Source organism: Haplochromis burtoni, unplaced genomic scaffold, assembly GCF_018398535.1.
Source record: "Haplochromis burtoni strain Fernald_Lab_line unplaced genomic scaffold, NCSU_Asbu1 Contig_9, whole genome shotgun sequence".
Classification (NCBI taxonomy): domain Eukaryota; kingdom Metazoa; phylum Chordata; class Actinopteri; order Cichliformes; family Cichlidae; genus Haplochromis; species Haplochromis burtoni.
The window spans coordinates 403,695-427,880 of NW_024582370.1; the positions used below are offsets into that span (position 1 = coordinate 403,695).

The window sequence follows — 24,186 nt, forward strand, 5'->3', positions numbered from 1 at the left end:
TTGACACAGCAGATAGATTTACAGATAGCTTTGCCCCGTCTGACCTCCCCATATCCCTCTTTTTCAAGATCTAGTACATATGTGTGCATGTGTGTGTGTGTGTGTGTAAGGCACGTGCTCAAGACAAACTTTTCTTTCATTGGACTTGCATCCCTTTGAGGCAAAGACCTTCTTCAGCACAGACGAACCCATTTGCAAACACAGAGACACACACGAAGAGTGTAGCGCTTAGATTTGTGAGGAGAGAGTCCGGACAAATGTGTCCCCATGTGGGAATACTCTGCAGCCAGGTGATGAATGGCCACAGATCAGTGGTGCTGTGAACAGAGAATTCTCATTCTGTGACTTCCTCTCCTTTTTTCTTTTTGCACTTGAGCAGCCATCCTCTCATTAAGGCTGACTTGTGTAAGACTATTTGCCTGCCTGGAGCTGGGTGCCTGTTCTGTTTTTACTAATGTTGCACATATGCAAATACACCCAGATCCAGATAAAAAGGAGCGTGTATAAATGTTGTGAAAATGGTGCAGCCTTTCGCCAGCTGCCTGTTTATTTAAGTCCTTTCTTGTCAGCCTCTTGTGTCCATATGTGTTAACACAGCCTTTCTCTAATCAGGGCAGGGCTGTGATTTACGGAGGGCTTGGATTGAGGTTTGGGATGCAGCTGTGAGCACAGCAGCCGTCACTGCGGCGCTCGGCCCAGCAGCTGCACGTTGTAACACAAACACACACACTGCACAGGTACAGCCCACGTCTGCTTTGGTTAGAGGTGTCAGTAAAGAACTCTATCCCCCAGTAGTGCCACCTGCGCCTGTTCGAGACTGATCTACAAGCAAACCTGGAGGCCATTACTGTGCTGTTTACCTGGCAAAGCTACTAATTAACACTAATTAAAACACACATTCAACCTCTCAGGCATTTTATGTGTGAACACCTTCTTTGCACTTGCATGCAGGAATGCTTCAGTACGAAGAGAGCAGATGAGTGTCTGTGTGTGTGTGTGTGTCTGTGTGTGTCTGTCTGTTGGATAAACTTATATGGCCACATGTGGGCCGTCCTGACCACACAACCAGATTCTTCCAAAAGCAATTCATCACGTCATTCGTTGGTGTTTGTGTCTCAGGTCATTAAATATTAAATATGTGCTCTCTCTCACACACACACACACACACACACACACACACACACACACACACACACACAAACTGAGACTTCTAGCTTCTACCAAATATGGTTGTTATTAGATGAAGAGGAACATGGTTCCTATGAAATTAGCAGCAGTGACAAATACGTTTCTATGTGACTCCTTTCACTGCATATCAATCTTGAACATTAGAATAAGCAACACAGATTTTAAACCATGTTATTAAGTATTGCGGCGGCCGTATCAGTGCAGTGGTGTCATCAGCTGCGGCATATATGACAGTCATTGTCCTCGCCTCAATGACAGGTGTCAGCTCTGTTGAACTGAGACCAGTCCTGCCCAGTCACACCTGCTAATGTCAACACCTGAGGTCACAGAGGGCTGTACACCTCAATCTTGCCTTTAACGCCTCTAACCACTGGTCTGGTGTCTATTTGAGCCCTCCTCCTCCCCTGACTTTTCATCTGTACCCTTGTTGCCTCTCTCACCACAGTGTCAGAGGTTCTCACCTTATCTGAGCTGCTCTTCTGCGATTTAAAGTAATTGCTAACCTCTTTAATGCCAGCCACATCCGCTCCTGTGATCTTGACTGGCTCGTTTCCTCAGTCATTAGGCCTCAGCTTCTTATCTCAGCAGCAATGTCCCCAGGCCTCTAACTACTGCAACACCATCTCCCTCCTATCTTCACAGCTGACTCGAGCTTTTTTTTGCCTCTGCCTGTCTTGACTCTCTCTCATTTAAACAAAGGGGACTGTAACATCTTGGATGGGAAACTTCTTCATATCTTTCAGTCATGTTCATCCCACCTCTGCAGTCATGTCTGCCCTCAGAGGAAATATCTGCAGTTAAGGGAATTAAGCTGAGCCTGTCAGTATATCTGCACCCACTCTGTGTCTATCAGACAGCTGGCCTCACTGCAGTCATGCTGATTGTTAGTGTTAGTCAGGCTAGGCTGTTATCTGTGTCCAAAGCAACGATGTTGGCAGCATGACAGCCTCTTCCACATTCACACAAACACACACAGATGCACATAAACTCAAACAAAGCACACTCAGTCATACCCGTTTACAGAGATGCATATTTGAGTGTAATTTTAATCAGTGACATCTAGAATGAGGTTGCTCCGTGACGGCTGTGGCCTTGGGCAAAACACAAAACACTAACTAACTGTTCTTACTAGGATTTGTGTAATCCAATTAAATGATAATCTACAGCGTGGATGACATTTGACAGACTTATGACTTTTTCATCAGGCACTCCGACTCACTCGATTTATGACCTGTCAAATGTCGTTAGCGGCAAAGTTTGTAACATCTTCGACGGCTTTCAACACCCCCACCTCCACCCAGAAAAATCCTCAACCTAATCAGTTTATGACCCAGAGAATATTTTCAAAAACAAATGAGCACTGCTGTGGAAAAATAGCCTAGTCTGTGGTTGTTATAATTATAGGTGTTAAAATCTTTGTCGTTTATCTCTGTGTTTTGGGTTTTTTTGTTCGCAGACTCAAAGCAGAATGAAGATGATTGCTGATAACTACGAGGAAGATTACATCCATCCCCAGCATCACCCTCATCATTCGCACCACATGCACCCAGCAAATGTCCATCACCGAAGCTTGCCACGAGCACCTCTCCACGCCAACCACCGACCCCCTGTGGAGCAGGTCGGCACGAACACGCACGCGACTTAGAAATACGTTCAGAGCTGTTTACACAGGTTGACGTGACGCAGGCTCTCGCCTTCATGATTTTAAAAGCAATTTAAATTTCATATTTGTCATTTCACCACGAGTCAGTTGTGGTTAGAACTGACAGCATGAAATTTCCCTTTTCTTTTTCCCTCAGTCTTTTCTCTCTCAATTCCATTTCTTCTTGCCAAAATTATTTATATCATTTAGAAAAATAGGCCTGAAGGGGACACATGAGTGTTTTTGATTGAAGGTATTTCTATGTGAGATTAATTTATGTATCATTTATCTCTCAATCACGCTCACATCCAGCCTTGCCTGAGGACAGACTTCATTTGGTTGTTTGAACACCGTTAACGGATAACAAACTGATTCTGTTAGTAGCCCAAAGTTTATGTATATTTCCCTGAAAACAGTGTAAATGTGCATAAGCATGTGCTTGCCTGTAGGTATGCATTCGCAGACACATGCAGAGGTGCACACCTGAGCCTTTGTTGATGTCATGTAAGCACACGAAACCACTAACAGGAGAGAGGAATCTTCAAAGAAAGACGGAGATGATGACTGCCACAGCACCGACTGATAAAACTTCTTGTATTCTGCATGTAATTTAAACTCATCACAGCTCTTTTCAGTCACTGATCGGGGGGGATTCCAAACTCTGAACATGTGTGCGCGTGGTAGATTGTGGGAGGGTTAAGATGAATACCTGGGGATTTCCACTGAGTCGAATTTTGTTTGTTCTATTCGATATGCATTATTGCATCTTTATATACTTTACATATTTCTCAAACCTCTTTCTAAAATGGAATCAACCAAGCACCGGGCATCCCCTGCATTCAGTAACTAAACACACACGCACGCTTCAAAGCACACAGCTGTATCCATGCATTACCCCACACATACCTGAGCAACATGTAAGGATTTCAATACATTTTTGCTGTTAGCGCCTGTGAATCTAAAATACATGCATACTTGCAGCGTTCAGTCTAAATCTATATCTGAAGAAAGTCTATAGGAATGCAGACTATGTTCCACTGAAACCACCTTGTAACCCCACAAGCACTACTTTAACACCTTGCTTGTGTTCTCTATGTTATGTTATATTTTAAATTTGCCTTGGTAAAATATTATCCCACTATTAAACCACATTGTTTCTTTGTATCACTTGCAGCCACAGTAGACTTTCTCCTGAACTGTGAACAGCAGGGGTTTCGTTTTTACTATCACACATTACTCCACGTCACTTTGTACTTATAAATATCTTTGCCTCAGTATGACTACCCGGTGCAGTTTTACTGCAACAGTGTTTATAGTGTTTGACATATGAAACAGTGCCTCTCTGCAAGTGATACTTCAACTTTTTCAAGTTGGACTGAAAACAGCTTGCAAAAAAAGTATTATTAGGGTTTCTGGGAAATCTTGTTAAGAATGTACAGAATAACAAAATAAGTCATAAATCTGTGGCGATTGGCTGGATTATGCTCACTGTTAAGGGTGAATTTTTATGTCTATACAAGAGAACTGCGATGGCTCTTCCTTTCTGTGCGGCGTTTGGGGGAAAACGAAAGCCGAAGATTAAAACGCAACGTGCAAGAATAAGGAATGGAATGGGAAAATGTTCACAGAGAACAGATTAGACCTTGGATTAGAGAAAAGAAATTGTGAAATGTGTGATAGCAGTTTTCTCTGCGGTAACGATGAAAAATCATTCTCTGAAGTCTGGAAACTAGTTGTTGCCGTTTCCTTGGAAACGTCTGTTCTTGCGAGCTTTGCTATTCAAACACACTTTAATGGTTTTGCAAAGTCTGACGTCAAACAGATCACCGCGTTGTGTAAACTTTGTAAAAACTCACTTTAAACTAAAAGTGGCAGCATGTCGGGCCGGTCGCAGCCCACGAGACAAAAGGACGCAGTGGAATGGGAGAAATGTCTGTGTCTGAAATTCAGATGCTAACTCATGACTTAAGGAAAATAACAGACGCCCTCGGTTTTCAGTGTCGTGACAGGTCAGGGCACTAGCAGAAGGAAATCGCGGGCACATTTTATATTTTGAAAGATATTTCCAGTTTTGAAGACGCTGACGTTACTTAGATCCTGATTTTACTTCGATGCTGATAACAATTTAGCCAGCGTGGAGACCGTCCAGCTGCAGATGTTTTACAGAGTTCATTTCCCTGTTTATATGTTATTTGTTATTGTTGCACATCTGCTCCAAGTGTTTTCTCTTTACCATGTTTAAAAAAGGGTGAAGGATAATAGCCTTGTTAGGGTTCTTTCCTTTTCTTTTTTATAACTTTAATTGAAAAAAAAATGCTAGTTTTTTGCCCTGGTTGCATTGCCACAAAAGAGAAACATGAACGTGTCAGTCAACACTACATCTTCACCTTCCTGTTCTGCATTTAGGATTTTTTGGTACCCTTGTGTCAAACACACAGTTTAAAATGACCAGCAGACCCTGTTGACAGAGGTCAGATATGCCACCTCATTGTTTTTTCCTCATTTCTGATCTTTGACCTTATGGAAAACTTCAGCAATTAACTTGACTTCCCTGAGGTCATAGTGTCTATCTCCAAACACTGGTCTTCACGTTTCTTTTGCCTCCTTGCAGTTTAACTGACATGTTTAGTTACGCTTTTCCCCCCCAAAAAAACATGTTGTTCTGTCTGTCTGTCTCACCTCTAGTTGATATTGTTTTGCCTCTGCTCGTGATTTATCCACTCCACCAATTTCTGTCTTTTCCTTCTTTAACATCTAGTGACATCTCTCTTTCTCCATTTCCTTACTGTCCCTTCTTTTCCTCCGTCATTCCCATTTCAGTTATAATAAACAAGTGTGGCTAGGTCAGTGGTTCAGTCCGTTGCCGGGTCCAGGAACACCACTTGAAGGATGATTGATGATGATAATGATAATGATGATGAAGAGGCTCTCCATGCTCACCCTAGAGACCACAATGCTTTTCCAAGATACAGCTAGTGCCATGAATAACATACCAGTAACCACACATGCACTTTTTTTTTGCAATGCGTTTGCATTTGCATGTGCTCACACACACACACATACACGCTGCAAATTTAAGACGCGTGAGCACACATCCATGCGCTGGCATGTTGGATACACAAACACGAGAATACACTTTCAAGTTTTCCAAGGAGCCAAAACCACATCTCATTCAAATCTCATTGCCACAGTTATCAGGTTCAAACCAATCCTCTAACTGTACTCCCAGGCCCCTGCTTAATTAGTAATGGAGTTAGTGAGAGGACAAGTGAAAAATACTCTGAGGTGACATGCACAGGATGTGGATTTAGCACCCTGGGTTTGTGTCTCAGCATGGAGTCTGTGCAGTTTGACGGGCATGTTGCGTTCATGTTGCTCTCATTTAGGCATGCCAGCACCGCTGCCAGATGCTTGGCAATAGCCTCGGAAGGAAATAGAAAGCAGCCATAAAGTGTTTATCAGAGACAGAATTATACAACCTTTTCTTTTAGATTGTTGTTCTTTATTCTAAGTCCTAACATGCTGGCTGCTTCAACTTTATGAGAAGTAGCACATGGTATTTGGCCTGTTTGTGTGTGTGTGTGTGTGTGTGTGTGTGTGTGTGTGTGTGTGTGTGTGTGTGTGTGTGTGTGTGTTTAACCTGGCAGAATGAGTGGTTATAGGTCTGGCTCTGTTTACGGGGCCTGTCACAGCCATTCACTGCACGTTAGCTTTTAGCACGTAGCATGTTCCATTGAAAGGCCATTATATCTATAGCTTAGCTGCTGAGACGTAGCCTACTGAGTTTACCGAGCTTGTCACAACTACTCAGTTCAACCAAAGCCACCGTGGAGTACAGCCAAGATTTTTTTTTTGCTGGAGTGTCACATTAGCATAGACTCTGCTTTACTGAAGCCTATTTTAGCATTGTGCAGGCAAGGGTTTGGCTATAGTGAGCTGCCAGGTCATGCTAACTATCATATTGTAAGTGTCTAAGTGAATTAGCCTTCTGGTTAGCAGGGCTCTTGTCTGCACAGTTTCAGTCTAAAGGAAACACCTTATGTGTTTAGTTATTGGTTTCTAACAATCACACTGAGGAATGGTGATATCATGCACAGCTTTTCTGAATGAGAGCATGAGCAGGATTGTTTGGATTTAAAGTCATCGGGGTTTAAGGCTGGACAGGGAAGTTAGTTAATGAGACTCAACCCAATAAACCAGAATTTGCGCAATGAAATGATAAGAATGATGATGCATGTTTTTACTGTTCACTCACAGGATGATGAAGAGGGAATATGGGCATGATGACCACCAACATGACCACCCACATCCGTTTCTTCACAGTGAGTTTCCGCACAGCTGTTGTTACACCTTAGGCTAGTTTTGAAGTTAACATTAGCCCTTGCCAGAGTGTCATACTGTACATGTGTTCCAAATACTTTAATGATCGTATACACAATGCGCTTCTTCAGTAGGCTTGAGTAACCATTAGACAGGAACACTGATGATACCACAATAACCACAGCATTACCCAACTCTGACACAGGAGAGTGGAATAGAGCCGACTTTTCCATTGCTCGGGGATGTTTCATTCAGTTTTATGTATATGTTTAGAGTTTTTAGGCTGCTTTTCAGAGAAGTGTTCATATGCTGATTGTGCTGAGTGTGGCGCATGGACTCTGGGCTCTATAGGCAACTGTGTGTTATTGGACCTATATACACCCAGCAGCCTAAAGCGAACATACCAGGGCCCATAGGTGATAAAAACGACACAGTGAGAAAAACCAGAGATGGATGAGTCTGTCTCTCCGCACCCCTCTTTTTCAGTCACAGTAAAGTTTTACCGCACTACTCCACCCTATTGTGTGCCAGTGTGTGGGGTAGCTAATTATAATACAACACAGAACAGCCATGAAAGGGTTTTTTTCAAGGCTGAAAGCTAAAAAAGCATAAAATGAAGAATGTCAAGTCATAAAGCATAATTCCTGTTTGGGGAGTTTTATATCGAAGCCCCCCCCCCCATGGGCTTAGGGTCCCTTTGAACACAGGCGTGCAGCAAGAGGTCTGTGCAGGGAGGTAATGGTTTGCTTCGAGCTAATACGTGTGTGTGTGTGTGTGTGTGGTTTAAAAGAGACATATAAATGTACATATGAGGGACAACAAAGGTAGGGAAAGTGAGATGAAAAAAGCAAAAGGGCCCTTATGTATTTATGTGGGAATGGGAGTGAAAACCAGGCTGCATAGTGTACTCATAGTTTCCAGTGCATCTCATTCCTTTCCCCCAGTAATCCACAGGTAGACCATCACAAGCAGACTCTGCCTCTAACCTCAACAACTTAGAAGTTGTGCACTTTGCCCCAGCACTGCTTTTGGGATTAAGAGTCCTATAGCGTGAGCAAATGGTTTGCCTTTCTGCAGTGCAAAGCGTTTGAGTCTTCAGCCACGTTGTTTGTGTGTGCATTCGCAAGTGCTCGTGTGTGTGTGTGCATGTATGTGTGTTGAAGTGAGTGTTGGTGAGCTATACAGTGGCGGAGCAGCCCACATAGCCTATAATCCAGTCCATGTGTGCTGAGAATGCAGCAGTGTCAGGATTCACCGTAATGAAACAGACCACACTGCCCCCTTTCTCCCTCTCTTTCCATCTCTCCATCTTTTTTCCATCTCTCCTGCTCTCTCCACCTTTCTTAGGGTTTAACTTTGCCCTGCTCTAACACATTTTCCTTAAGGTAAATCTGGAATTGGACCCATGATTAGCCTACTGCTTTAGTATCTCCAATCAGATATCATGATCTTCTGCGTATACTTGTGTATTAGTTCTTCTTATCCTAATCTAATAGAATAAGCCAGGCACATTAGCCTTTGGTGCAGAGTGGTGTTGTGGCTAGCGATATCAGTGCTGCTCATCTATCCACTGCTGTTATTCTGGCAGTGCAAAGCACGAGCGCAGCTAACGTGTATTAGCCATCCTCTATGGGAGAACAGATGGGAGCTATTCAGTGGTATGTAGCTACAGCGCAATAAGGCCAGACCTAATCCCCATATCCTGTCCCTGAGTGAGCCCTCCCTAATATGAGCAAACAGAGATGACAGCACCGATAGACAAATAGCCAGGGATCTGTGTGTCTGGGCGCTTGTGTGTATGCTAGATTTGATTGGTGTTTCTTATGGATAACCTTGGGTCCCGGTGCTAGGCTGCATTCCACAAGAACCTAAGTGCTGAGTTTGAGTTGGCAACTTTGAGTTCTAAACATCCAGGTGTGGATTTGTATTGGTTAGCCATGGTTCTGTCTTACAGACTCTGATTGGCTCATTGAGGCTGTGTATGTCCTGCTGTTGATTACAGAGGTTTTGTTTACCCGCTGGCCTCCTAGACCCCACCTCTAATGAAATAAGAATGTCCTTTTGGAGTGAGAGCAGAAGAGAAGGGGGTCAGAGGAAAAAGTGAGGGAGAACATGAGGCCAAAAGAGTGAAGCACAGTGTGGGGGGTTTCTGGAAACATTATGCTTTTATCCCACCATGAAGCTATTTGTACTGAATAAAGCAAAAAGAAGCTCAGAGGCTTTCCGAGTGAGGACAGAAATGTGTTTGTGTACATGTATGTATTTGTGTTTGCTCACATGCATGTGTGTGCACGCACTTTGTTCAGGTTAAAACAAGTCAAGAAGATGGCTTTCATTTGCCCACTCTTTGTTCGCAGAGGACACAGTGTTTGCATGGCAACATTGTGTATGTTTGCGAGCATCCCAAGAGTGTCTATGTGCAGCGGTGGATTGCTAACCTGTTGATCATTGGCAAATTAAAAGTACATCTCAGAGCACGAGGGAGAACAAAGACAAGAGAAAAAAGCCCAAAATCCAAACTGTTTAAACCTGGAAGTATTTTTCTCTTTGTTGGTTTGTTTGTTTTTTGGATCCAGCCAATCTAGGATCATTAGGAAATGACACATGGTCGTGGTTAGCTAGCAAGTCAAGATGAAGTTTAGAAGAATGCACAACATAAACGACATTGTCAGAGACATCACAGTCCTCTTAATCCTCTGTCAGCCTATTGAATGGATTTTACTTAACAAATGGAGTGGACATGGAAATAATTAAAGGGCAGAGTGGAGCTGAAATCCAAGCCAGATTAAAGCACAGCAGCTTTGGGGGCCATGTGAGCAGGTAAAAGTTTCATCTCCTCATCTTCCTCCTGTGCACTGCAGGCCAGAGCTTACTATATCTTAGTCCAGCATAAAAGGACTGATAATTGTGTAGCTCTACTCTAACTCCGTGTGCGAGCCACATTCCCCATCCATACAGTTGTATCCCTTTAGGCACTTTCTGTATTACATACACACTCACACTTGCATCGGGAGTATTTTGGGCTTCAGTATCTTGCCTGAGGACACTTTGACAGACACACTGGAGAAGCTATGGATCAAACCACTTCTTCTACTGAGGGTCTCTCGGTTCATGTTTTGCCTTGACAAAACATAGCTGATATGTTAGCGTCCAATTTCGTTAAGAAATAAATACAAAGCTGAATCCTAATCTTAACGAACTGTAACCTTGAACAAAGTTTGAGTTTTTTTGCTTTTTATATAGTGAAAGTGGATAGGGGGCCTTTTATGTCCCCAGAAGGAGGAATTCGCATTTAAAATGTCAGCAGAATACAGTATGTAGTAATATATGAAGTACTCCTGGTATGCACACTCACTCACCCTCAGAGTGGCAGAGCTGGCCAGAGCTTTCTGTCTGTAGTTTTGAGTCATAACCAGAAGACTGGGAGTGATGCTTTCTAGAGATTACTCCCCTTGAAGGTGTTGATCTCTTTAAACATACATAGATTTTAACTGGGATCTGTTCTGTTAAACATAAACACCAGATATCTCAGCCCATTGCATACTTTTAAGAGATAAAATCTCTTTTATCCTCTGTTTATGGCCATCAAACAAAGTTGCCCTATAGGTTTTCTTCTAGACATCACTATTCTGTGTTTTTTCTTCTTTTCTTGCAACAGCCTGCTGATTATAAATGAGCTCCAGGTATAAAATAAATATAAAGTTGTATGTGCATATCCATGAAATTGAGCTTTCACAGACCATAAGTGCTGTGCACCATAGAGATGGCTTCTGTAAATGCAGTTTTACAGCCCATAATCACAGCTTTCTTTATCTTCATAACAGACCTGAGACCAAAAGTTCCTAAGTAGTTGTAAAAGAAACTAACATCATATAAAAATATAATGTGATAATTTCAGTCTCACGTTGTTTATAGATTTCTAACTGTAAACAAAATAGCAACCTTAACTAGCTTATCACTACATCATTTAAACTCCCCAGCCAATTCAACAGGCTCCTCTTTTCAACTGCTCAGAAACGCAGGTTTCTAATCTGGCAGTCACCTGGCACATCGCAGAAACACATCACATGTAAACATGGTCAAGACGACTTGCTGAAGTTCAAACTGGGGGAGAAAGGTGATTTTCGTGACTCTGAATGTGGCACGATTGTTGGTGGCAGACAGACTGGCCTGAGAATTTCAGAAATCCCGGCAGATCAGAAACTATTCTACTGGGATTTCCCCACATTTTCTGTAGGGTTTACAAAGGATAGTTTGAAAACGAGAAAATATCCAGTTAGCAGCAGTTCTCAGGGCGAAAATGCCTCGTTGGTGCCAGAGGTCAGAGGAGAATAGCCAGACTGCTTGGAGCTGTTAGGAAGGCAACAGTAACTTAAATATCCACTCATTAGAACCAAGGTATGCAGAAGAGCATCTCTGAACACACAGCACAAAGAGTCTTGAAGCAGATGGGCTACAGCAGCTACACCAGATGCACTCTTGCAAGCTAAAAGCATGAAACTAAGGCTACAGTTCACAAAGGCTCATCGAAACTGGACGACCGAAGGTTGTTGCCAGGTCTGATGAGTTTCTACTGCAGAACTAAAAGAACATATAGACAGAATCCATTGCCAGCCTCAACGGTATCAACCTTAGTACCGATTGAGCATTGTTTAAATGAGTATTGTTGTTGCCCATGTTCATTGATTTTCCCATCTACTGATGGCTGCTATCAGTGGATAATGATAATGCATTACTCCACAAAGCTCAGAGATTTTAAATTTGGTTTCTTGAACATGACAATGAGTTCACTGTACTCGAATGGCCCCTACAGTCACCATATGCCAGTCCAACAGAGCACCTCTGAGATGTAGTGGAATGAGAAACTTGCATCCTGGATGTGCAGCTGACGATTCTGCAGTAACTGGAGAATGTTTCCAGCACCTTGTTGAATCGATGCCACGAAGAATTAAAGCAGTTTTGAAGGCTTGCTGGTACCAGCTGGGGATCCAACCCAAAACCAACAAGGTGTACCTGGTAAAGGGAATAATGTAAGTAGCTTCCAGTGAAAAATGAGGCCAGCAGCTGACACAGCCCTGCCACTATTTCCTGCACCGTGTGCCAGGTTAGAACTAGCAAACAACTATTACCCCACGCATTCATTATTACAAGCTGACAAACTGCCTGAAGAAATATCATCTCCTTTATATCAACATGAGTCAGTAAATGTTCATTAATGAATACACTGGATTTTCTAAACAGTCAGTCGGCTCGAGGCGGCGCTTTATAAATCATACCCTTAATTTATGTGTGAAAATAAAATATTGTTGAAGCAATTATAGTTTGGGTGGTGCCACTAGAGTCTCGTCAGAAACAGAAACTACACTGGGTCATTGAACTCAAGTACCATGTTGTTTGTTGTGTTTCTTATAGGAAGTCGTTTCCTATAATTCCAATATTTTGTCTACCTTATTAAAGTTGTAGTCTACTAGCCAGCAGCGTGTGCACAAAATCTGAATGTGTTTGGGTAATGTTTGGGTTAATGATACGTCTTTGTTCAAAGCTGTGCTGCGCCATGTGTCTTTGGTAGTCAGTGAACCATGGCTTAGGGGTCAGTAGAGGCGTCTGACCGAGGCCATCCTTCAGCTAGCTGTCAGCATAATCAGTCTGTGAAGTCAAAGGTGGTTCCACCAGGTTGAGCAGGAGTGGAGGGAAGTCGATAGCTCAGCAACACCTGAGCACTGACATCTGAGTGTGCTGTATGTAGTTCAATTAAAAAGAAAAAACAACAACAAGTCGGTTATGTTCCAAACTTCTTTTGGCAGTGCGAGTTGCTGCTTCTCTTTGTGGCAACTTTTAAAAAATGTAGTTTATTTGTGTGGCAAATCTGAAGACCATATCTTGAAAAGGTTAAGAAGAAGCTAAACCCTACTCAGGGCCACATTTTTACTTAAGTTATACTGTGAAAATCAAACATACTTGCTTTTGAAATGCAAAACATTTCTTTAATGTAGGTGAAGAGCAGCGACAGGGATGCTTTGTCACTGTCGGCGTGTGAAGCTGTAGACAGATGTAACCCACAGACACTTTTGCAGCTGCAGCAGGTCTAGAAGGAGGAAATGTGGAAGAGAGAAAAGAAGGAAAGAATAAATAGTGAAGCAGACAAGTTTATTCGTGTGTGTGTGTGTGTGTGTGTGTGTGTGTGTGTGTGTGTGTGTGTGTGTGTGAAGTTCTGTGAAGAAGAAGACAATTAAACACCTGATGTGGGGATCATAAGGTGGTTTGTCTTAGTAAGCTCCCTTTCCCCACCCGCAACACGCTCATTACACAGGCAGAGACATGGCCACATGTACAATGGCTCATGCAAACCTGCATTTGCAGGAACGACTAATATTTGGCTTTTTAAATTCTGTAATTGCAAGTAAATCCCTATTCATCAGTGCTTATCCATGCAGTTAAAATGTACATGTGCGAGCAGCTTGTCAGAATCAATCTACAAAGCCCTGTGTGGCCCACCTCAGTAGCCCAGCCAAAATATGGAGATCTGAAGACTTTTCTGCTAATTGGTTGTATTAGACACACACCTTCCTTCACTAAGCCACACAACTGTCCTCTTGGGTATGAAAAGGGGTTTCTTACTCAAGCCACACAGTGCAGACCAAAATATAATTCTTCTTTTGGCCACTGATGATGGGATGAATCAGAAACTTGTTGCATCATAGGATCATATGGGGCCCTAGTCATAACCTATTAGATGCTTATCATTTATACAGTCTTGTTGACGTACCAATTAAGTAAATATTTTCAGTGGTGCTCTCAACAGCTTTATAAGAAGTTCATTTTGTTGGGTTTTTTGTTTTCATCCTTGTCCTAATGATTTATCCAGCTAATACAGACGTATCACTAGTATTCAGAAGTGGCCTTCTCCTGATTGGATGGACATTTCACTGGTATTGAATAATATTGTTACTTTCTTATATTACTGACAAAACATTTACAGTTTGCAGACCGAGTGAGAATGTAAGCTGGAATACTGAACTCCCTCATCTTCCCCTCTCTGTCTGAACATGCCAGGTATGATTCAGTCTGTAAGCTCTTCTTCTCTGTACAAGTTAGCCCACAGTCATAAATCAGTCCACCTTGAACTGTCGCTGTTTTTCACCTTTGTCTTCCTCCTTTTTCTTCTCTCGGTTTTATGCTTCATTATTTATTATCGCTGTCACTTGTCAAGTCAAGTCAAGTTTATTTATAAAGCACATTTAAAAACAACCAAGGCTGACCAAAGTGCTGTACAATAAAATACAAATATAAAATACAATAAAACACAAGTACATAAAACACCTCACTGATAAAACAATAAGTTCTTCTTCAAATGGATTTGCTCAAGACACATTCACGTTTTAAATTTCCTTTAGATCTAGAATATTGGAAATACATATTTAAATACTGCGTCGCAGGAGTGGTATATCGGCACAAACTGGGAACGATATTGATTAACTGAATAGGTTTTAACTGTGCAGCAAGTTTTGTGTGTAAACGAGAGTTCAAGAACGAGGGAAAAAAGAGAGTGAGAGATCCTGGCAGGATTAAAAGGGTATTTTCAGCTCATTGTGATGGCAGCACACAAAATCCTTTCCCTCAGGAGAAACTTGCACCTGGGGAGGCACTTTGAGCATCCTTGGGTTTGTGCGTGTGCGTGCCTGTGTATGAGACATACAGAAAAGTAACTGTGCATAAGGTACCTCAAAGGTGAGATCCTGTGTTCAAGCTGGATTACACCCCAAAGAGAAAGTGTGAACGTGCACAAAGAAGCACTGATAGAGGGGAGGCACTGGGATTTGCAAACAGAAAAAAATGGGAATCACACTCTTTTCCTTTTAAACCAGTTATTTTCTTCAGACTTCCTATGCTCTCCTGAGTTCCCTGTCTTTAACAGACACACAAAGACACATGCAGCCACACTAAAAGCTCTAAAAATACCACAGAGCCTCGGGTCTAGGGTAAGGCCTCTGTTTCCCAAACTGTGTTTTTAACATATAGACCCAGCCCTAGGCTGCCAATCATAGATGTGGCTGCTGCTCCGAGGCAGAGGGCTATATTCAGAGGCAGCATGTGGTGGGGGTTGCCACAAAATAGGTGGATTCACACCTGCTGACTTTACTATAAATGGCTACTTACCGAAAGGATGTAACACCCTGAAACATAGCACGTTGGATACCTCAGCTCAAGTACTGCTGCAAGATCTTGCACACGCATGCATGCAGAAATAGATACATTTAAATTGCCTAATAGAAAGCAAACATTTATGATCAAGATTGACACCCATGGAAACCACGTGGCTGAGAAAAAACACTAAATGTATTTTAATAAGTAATAGAAGAAGGAATTTCACTATTTTCTTTCCCTGTTGTAGACATGCCAGAGTTGCTATCAGACACCCCTTGTAGAATTGAAGAGGAAAACTAACAGGAATTTACCTGTTTCCTCTCACTGAAAGTCAGGCTTCATATCTTGGGCTATCACTGAACTACTGTAATAACAACCTTTGCACTGCCACTCAACATTAGGGCTGACCACTAATTAGGCCGTCTATAGCTGCAGGCTGCATTTTATTTCTCACACTAGCTGAAAACATTTTCCCGAACATTGTCCTCATTTATTAAATAGATGAGCTGTCTTGATGTTTGTAACACTGCAGCATTTTTAATGATAATTAATTATTTTTCATGAAAAAAGAGGCACTGACACTTTATGTCAGCGACCTTTTCAACTCTGCATAATGTTTGTTGATCTTAAGCTTCAAATCCCAGAATGGCTCGCAGGTCTCTTGCTGCAGGGTACCTATGTGACACGGGGAGCAGAATGCTTTAAAGCGCCTGAGTCTTAGGGCTACAGAATAAACTTCTCATTTGAGCCCCACAATGAAAAAACGTGTATAAACTCCTGGCTCAGATGCAAGTTAGTCCAACACAGATCAGCTTGTTGGGCTGTGTAGTGTGTTTTCAACCAGGTTATGTTTTTCAGTGAAACCCTAGAGTTGGATGTCAGAGTGGACGCTTTCTCTGTCACTAGATCGGCTCAGACAAGCAGATTAATGCTCTCTGTGTCCCTCACAGCTTACTGTATGTCACTGCTATTATCCTTGACATCCAACCAGTGGGTCAGGATCCTTTACATGGGTGTCTTTCCCATACATGTACGCACTTACACCCACATGCACACGTACATATAACTTACACATGTGCAACTGAACTTGCTCTCCCTCTGGTTCCCTCTCTCTTATCTGGCCCTGTGGAAAAGCCACACTTGTACGATGACATTCAGCACAGGATTAAAGCCCATGTAAGACCCTCCTCAGTTTACACTGCCACTGCCAAGAAGGGATCTATACAACCACACACTCTCATGCAATCCTGTACACACTCTGGCTGAGACACAAGTCCATGCGCACACACACACACAGTTGAAGCGTAAGGGGAAAGCACAAACTGGTTTGTGTGCATGTGGACTCATACATACTCAAATGCCTTCATGCATTGCTGTTTAGCATGTTGTCCTCTTATTACTCCAGACCTATGGAGATGTCTCTGCTTACCAATTGCCATGCACATGCAGCACATGCAGCAGTGCGAACACTCATGCGTCCATTTGCCTTGCCACCATCCTCATTGCTTTCATCTCTGAAACAAGGGTCTAAGCCTAGACACCCACCTCATTTGAGTCATGTGTGCACACACACACACAAGCAGTCCCCTCTACCTACAGGCACAAACTCACATATATGTGGTACTGTTAGTACTCAGGGTAGATTGAACACAGACTCCCTCAGTTTTAGGAACGGTGAGGCTAGACGTGGTCAGGCCCTTAGTTAAGATGCTGTGCTTTGTATCTAGGTCACATTGTGTGTGACTTTTGTTTCTGCGCTTACCTCCGGGGTTTGTTGGTTAGGTCTGGAGTGGATTCTCACTGGAATGCATTCTGATTGGACTAGACAGCAATCCTTTTCTGATTGGTTGTTTGTCCCAAGGCTTCCATTTTGGGGGTTGCTTTGAATCAGTGCATCTCCGTCTCCCCCTCTTCTGTTCGCTGTGCTCTTTTCTTTCTACTCCTCTATATCTCGTAGATTGCCGCCAGCTGAGTGTTTGATGTGAATGTGTTTGACTGGCTAAAACAGAACCAGCAGTGGGCTCTTCTGTGTTTCTGCTGATGGAGTGATACTCAATGCGTGGATCATTGCCTATAGTAACTTTATGTGATAAGTGGTCAGTTAAACTGGGCCTCATAAATAAAATGAGTAAGAACTATCATATATGGCAGATGTGATGGGGTAGGTTTGAAACCCCTGCTACTGATACGTGTTCACAAATGCACTGCTGACCTTCTAGAGAGTGTCTGATAGAATATGCAGATCCAGCTTTCAGCCTGATTCACCTTTGTGTGAAAATGTGTGTTTTTCTTTCACAATATACACAGAGAGTTGAGAAGAATGTCAACAGCTTCAGATCTGTGTGAGTCTTTGACTTTTCAGGCCCGATGGTTTAATTTGATTGATTTCATGAAAAATGGTAAATGGTCTGTATTTGTATAGCGCTTTACTAGTCCCTAAGGACCCCAAAGCGCTTTACGCAACCAGTCATCCACCCATTCACACACACATCCACACACTGGTGATGGCAGCTACATTGTAGCCACAGCCACCCTGGGGCGCACTGACAGAGGCGCGGCTGCTGGACACTGCCGCCTCTGTCAGTGCAGCCCACCCGTTGCCACCACTAGTAGGCAACGGGTGAAGTGTCTTGCCCAAGGACACAACGACCGAGACTGTCCAAGCCGGGGCTCAAACCGGCAACCTACCGATTACAAGACAAACTCCCAACTCTTGAGCCACAATCGCCCCAAAAAATGAAAAAAAGGACCCTGGATTGGCTGCGTGGATGAAAAAAGAGGACTGCTATTTTAGTGATACTATACTTTGGTGACATGAGAAGACCTAAAATAGACAGTCAGCCCACTTTTTAAAAACCACTTATATCACCAGACTGTAATGCTAAATATGAACTGTACTCTAGCAGTTTGATAGAGGCAGAGAGATTTTTGTAGTCATTCTTTCTCAATGCAAGCACAGTAGAGCGTGGCAGGATAAAATATAAAACCATCATCAATAGGTACTATTGTACCTATGCTTTACTCTAATATCCTCTCCTGGAGTGACCTGCAGCAAGGCTTCAACTCTGCAGCCATGGGATTAGCTTCACTGGTGGGTGGTCCTCCTATTGCTGATCTTAGATCAGCATCACATTCTGTTCTTTACTCTCTCTAGGTGTTGGGATTATGGATCAGGTTAGGTTGCTGAAGTTGGACCATTTGATCGAACTAATGTTTAGGTTGATTTGGACACATTTATATGTTGCACTTGTCCCCTTATATGAGTAACCTTGAAAGGTCCTGGACTCAATCCCCACCCTTGCTGGGAGAAGCTGGCTGGGGAGGCTTCTGCTAGAGCTCTAGTATTACTGCTGAGTGTGAGCATTCAAAAGCCAGATCAAAACTGGCCATGCAAAATTTACTCGCTTGCTGTAGTGAACAGCAGGTGGGACAGGAAATAGTGTGTTAGCTAGCCAGCTAACATTAGCATACAAGACGCTTAAAATGATCCATATCAAACATTTTATTCACTCTGTACTTGTGCTCGCTACAAGGCATGCAGATGCCGCTAGTTTACACTCACCAAGCAGCTATGGAAACACAGAAAGGCCAAAATAAATACTCTGAAGATAGATGGATGTTAACTAGACTTGTTTTGCTGCTGTGGCTGTTTGCTGAGGTGGGATCGACCGCAAGAGGAAGTAATTGAAATGTTTGGCAATTGTTTTTGGTGCGACTGTGGCTTTAGTCAGCTAACAGGTATGCTTGGTGATACGTGGCAAGGTGTTCCTTACTGGATAAATTACAGGTTACCTAAAGGACAAAGAACAGCCTGTGATGTTTGTAAGGAGTGTGTGACGTTACTCAAACGAGTCACAACCATGTGCAGTCAGTAGTGTAAGATCATGACCATCAATCATTGGGTTTTTTCCCTCTTTCTTGGCTTCCAACCTTTCCCTCCATCCTTGAACTCATCACTCTTGAGCGGTTAAGCTAGTTGTAATGAGGACAGTGAATTGGCATTTCGCAGTTACACACACACACACACACACATATAAAGAACCAGCACATGTTCTCCATAACAAAAAACCCACAAACAGACAGGTAGTGTGACAGAAACAGAGCTGTTGGAGGCCTGGTGCTCTCCCCGTCTGAAGGGATGGGAGCAGAGGACAATGTAAACACTCTGTCACACACATAAACAAAGCCCTGCTCAGATTTCACTGCACAGTTACAGAAAGCTCACCCTTTCTTTTATAGAGAAAGTATTTTTGTAATTTGTTTATGTGAGATTCCATGGACCTAATGGGAAAATGGCTTTTTCGGCATCACACCACACCTGAGTTCAATTTCACTAGCTTTCTCACAGACAGATCGTAAAGATGGCATACCAGAATGGGTGCAATCTGTCTTTCTTTTCTGCATCTCAATTTAATTTCTCAGCCTTCCTCTCTCAGGCACATTCTTTCTCTGTAACCCCCCCTCTAGCTCTCCGTTTCTCTCTTCTTCTCTTTCTGGTTTTGTCTCAATGAGCGATGCCTGTGCAGGCCAACTATTCAACAAAGAGCAGCAGGTGAATCACAGAAGTCAAAGAAATGATCTACATTATGTTTGAGAATCCTTTCATTAGAAGGATTTTGGCTGATTATGAAGCCTGAGTTTGAAGTTATTTTGATTAGTTGCATTCAAATGTGACACCGCACACTCTTAGCTGTATATCATAGCTGCTCATTCTAATCACAAAGCTTCTCTACTGGCATTAACAACATTAACAACATGTGTACACACACACACATGCAGATGCACTATGTTTGGGTTATGCAAAACAAAAGCATAATTGGAAATAAAATCCAAGCATTCACTTAAGACAGTAATTTTAATATTTATTGTTTTATATTAATGTTGCTCCCCAACTGTCTAAGTTATCACACACCCACACACAAACTATACAAAAACATATGAATATGTTCACCCTTGGCCAGCTTTAACCACCCGCTGATTTAAAAAAATACCATGTGTTTAGCAGGACTGAAAACAACGGCCCAGCAGAACCTTCTGCATTTCAATGCAAAAGAACTGAAAGCAAGATACAAACATGTGTTTGCATTGTTTGCCTTCTAATTACATCGTTATTTCTCTGTGTAAAGTGTGTGCATGTCAGAGCTGTGTGCGTGTGCATGTTTTCCCCTGTAATGCCAGTCTTTGTGTCTGGAAGTGGTGTGTTTCACAGTAGGCATTCCATTCAGGCCAACCCAGTGTGCTTAGGTAATAACTAGGCTTAGCCATAATTTGTTTGTGTGTATGTTGTTGTACGCCATATATGTGTGTGTGTGTGTGTGTGTGTATCTGTGGGTGTTTCTGCTCATGTTCAAAGGAATAATTCCTTTTCATTTGACACATTCATACAAAAAGACAAGCCCGTCTATTTGAACTTGGAAACGAGCCATCCACAAATGAATGCCTTTCTGTTTCTGTTCTTCCAGCTTCCAGTCTTATTTCTTTCGTCCTGTTTAATTGGCAATTGGAACAACGTTGGCTGTTTAAACCTTTTTAAGCATGCCAGTGTGCTTTTTAATACCCTGGAAGATATCACAAAGAAAACAAGGCAACAACATGCTTGGCATTTTCATGTTGAGACTTCACCAATGGCAATCTCAGAATCACTTCTGTGCTTTGCTCTGAGTGCAGCACTGAGTGGAGTGGCGCACCCACCAAATATCTCTGCAGCGAATAACCATCAGCTGTCAGTCTTTTCTTGATGTCCTGTTTGAAAAATAGCTCCAAAATGACAGTTAAGCTGGTGCCTTTCAACAACACCATTTCAATTTAGCTGTGAAACACTTTCTGGACGTCCTTGTCAAACTTCAAACAAGAGAAAGTTCGTGTTCAAGGATTGTGTTCTACTGTTTCTCAATTGATTTAACAAAAAACAAAATAACAAGAGAAAGAATGAATGGAAACTCAAACTTTCAAGCCCCTTTCTTATCATATTGAGCTAATTGTCTTCAAACCCCACCAGCTCCATCCCCGGATCTATGATGGGATGAAAGTGTTTTGAAAGATGTAAAAAGTTCACCAGGAAACAAATCAAAGAGAATTGGTTTGTACATAAATTGCTTAAAAGTGTTTATTTTCTCAAAAACAAAACACATGCATTTAATTTCTTAATTCCAAGAAACGATCTGCCTAGACCTTTGTTGCACATGCAGACAGCATTAACTGCGATCTGTCAGCGGTCCAGTTTTTGCAGTGGCGTTGTGACCTGTTTTGACCAGAAAGCAGACTTTGGAGGTTTGCTGGGGATATGCTTAGCGTGCAGGAGATGAGAATTAGGTAAAATCAGGTTAACGTTACTTAATCTGACAACAATTTTTTATATAAATGTTTTCTGGGACTTTTCAACGAGTCCCACAAACAGTAACATTATCTCCTCAGTCACAGTTGGTTGTGGTTTCATCAAAAATCCCACTGTTTTATTTCAAAAAGAAAGAAATGAAAAGGAAAATCAACATTGCTAGCTAAAAGGTTCTGAACAGATGGCCTACGTACATTCCTCCCTACGTACACAAACTAGTATTACCAAACCCCTTTTTTAATATGAATAAAGCTAGCTACACTTTAAAGCTATTTCTGCTTATTTTACAGTGATCGCTCATTTTAGAAAGCAGCGCTACATCACATCCAGCACTTGATACAACTGCATGGTTTCCTTAAGCGCCTGGATGATGATGCTGCCTACCTGCAGTTTAATGTAAAATGAAAAGGACCACAGCTTCTAGGTTTTAAAGTGCAGTTTCTGAAAAGGATCACAGTGGTAAACATCCCAGCTTTTCAAAATGGGTTTGGAGCAACATGTCTTCTGCTCTGTGGAAAGAAATGTCATAAATGTTCACTCCACTGACAAAGATTTTTCATTTTCTCAGTGCCACAGATTCAGAAATGCTTGTATAAAGAAAACTAGACTTTTTAAAATAATAATAATAATAACACCTTAATTATAACACAGGTTTTGTGATTTGTGTATAAGAGAAATCTTAGGATTTCTTTACTTAATACTTAAGCCTCTTGTTTTAGTAAGTAATTCTTTGAGGTTATTTAATAGAAGAAAAATAATGCTGTTCTCATAAATATACATTAATTAGTACGTAGTTATGTCTCCCAAGAATTTAATGCATTCTTATAAACTTAGAATGAATCAATTAACTATGCATAAGATGAGGATTTGTGAAATGTTGCCCCACTATCTTGAATACAGTGGGTAAGATGTACACTGTCAGTCCACCTATCTGCATTTTATGTTTATTATTACTTCTAATTTAAAAATAAAACATACCTCTTTAGCTATATATGACCATTTAACATTTGTCATGTCCATTTTTATCATGTCTTTCTGCTCCTCCACCACGGCTCAGTCTCCTCTCTCGTGCCTCATTCCTCTTCACCTGAAGTCAGGGCTCTAACACACAAACGTGTGCATAAGCATGCTTATTCATTCCCAATATTGTTGGAGTTACTTGTTGTCAACAGATTAGACACTCCCGTCTCTAGACAGCTGACAATGATGACATCAACAAAAGCCGGTTATAAGCTAACATTTTGCCTACTAATCTATAATCCATAATTTTGTACATGTACAATGATAATAAGCAGCTATTCTATTCTATTCTTTTCTATTCTATTTTTTAGGACGGAGTGTCCTTGAAATTATACTTTCCCATTGATAAACAGTTTGATTAGTTAATGCTTTTCCATTGGCTTGAGCAAAACCAAGTCCCAGTCAAATTTACATTCACCTGGCCAATAGAAATGTAGGCAAACATTACAGTACACATTACGACCAAAAGACAAAACACACAGCAAATATTTACATATGTGAGAATATACATATGCAGACAAAGAAACTTGAGTTGTTCAGTCAATTGCAGGAGACAACGTTAAACACACTGCTGTCTGTAATCTTTATACTGATAGACGCTGTTCAGTGATCATGTAGAAGTAGTGGAAGAGGAACACATACACAAACCATTTACTGGAGATTATTTCCCCTCAGTAGCAAGGGTCAGCAAGTGCCAGTAATTGCCAGATGAGCTGAGGGGTTGCCAGATCTGAGCTGTAACTGCCAGTTGGTGAGTCCATTCTACACACACACACACACACACACACACACACCAACGCACACACACACGCACACAAACCTGCCTACACCCACCCTGGGATCATAAGCCAGAGCTTTTATCAGTGATGTCAGTTGTTGTGTCAGCTCTGGCTCACTATCCTGCCACTTTATACACTCACACATTATCATGTGATGCTCTGATGTCAGAGGGAAATAGTGCAGGCTCGCTGTTGTGTGTACTGTGTAAAGCAGCAATTAGTAAAGAATCTAAAATTTCAGTTCGGATGGGCTCAGGTCCATTTGTGTGTGCTGAGCCTTATGCTACAAAATAAGTGAGTCGATGTTTGGATGCCTGCATGCATGAGGTCTGCTTTTGTTGTGTGTGTCTGTGTGTGTGTGTCTCTGTGTGGGTGGGTGGAATGAGGCAACATACCGTGACTTTATCATGGCAAAGCAGAAACAGTATTAACAACTGGTGAAAGATGTTTTGTGGACATTTCTCGGATTCCCTTTTGGTGGAAAGAAGAATGAGGAGAGGGGAAAAGAGGGGAGAGATGAGAAGAAAAACAGAGGAGTCAAAGGAAGAATGAATAGCTGTAGATATTTCTGTGAGTTTAAATAGAGTTTAAATAGAGTTTAAATAGAGTTTAAATAGAGTTGCTGTTCAGTGATCAGAATGAGCCGCTTCATTTTTATCATCTCTTTGTGTCAGTTTTAAAAATCCAAACACAGGAAGTGTTGCTTGATTTCCTTTTTCTTTATGTCTAAAGTGCATGTTTGTGTGTGTGTGTGTGTG

General features: G+C 41.9%; 1 protein-coding gene across 1 annotated transcript in view; it reads left to right on the forward strand.

Moving 5' to 3' along the window:
• The window catches only part of LOC102305843 (ERC protein 2), a 181,797-nt gene that overhangs the window by 126,084 nt on the left and 31,527 nt on the right, over nt 1-24,186 (forward strand). Inside the window, exons 20-21 of the mRNA XM_042227459.1 lie at nt 2,645-2,806; nt 7,088-7,152. Coding sequence (XP_042083393.1) covers nt 2,645-2,806; nt 7,088-7,114 — 189 coding nt within the window. The 3' untranslated portion in view covers nt 7,115-7,152. The remainder of the gene's footprint in view (nt 1-2,644; nt 2,807-7,087; nt 7,153-24,186) is intronic.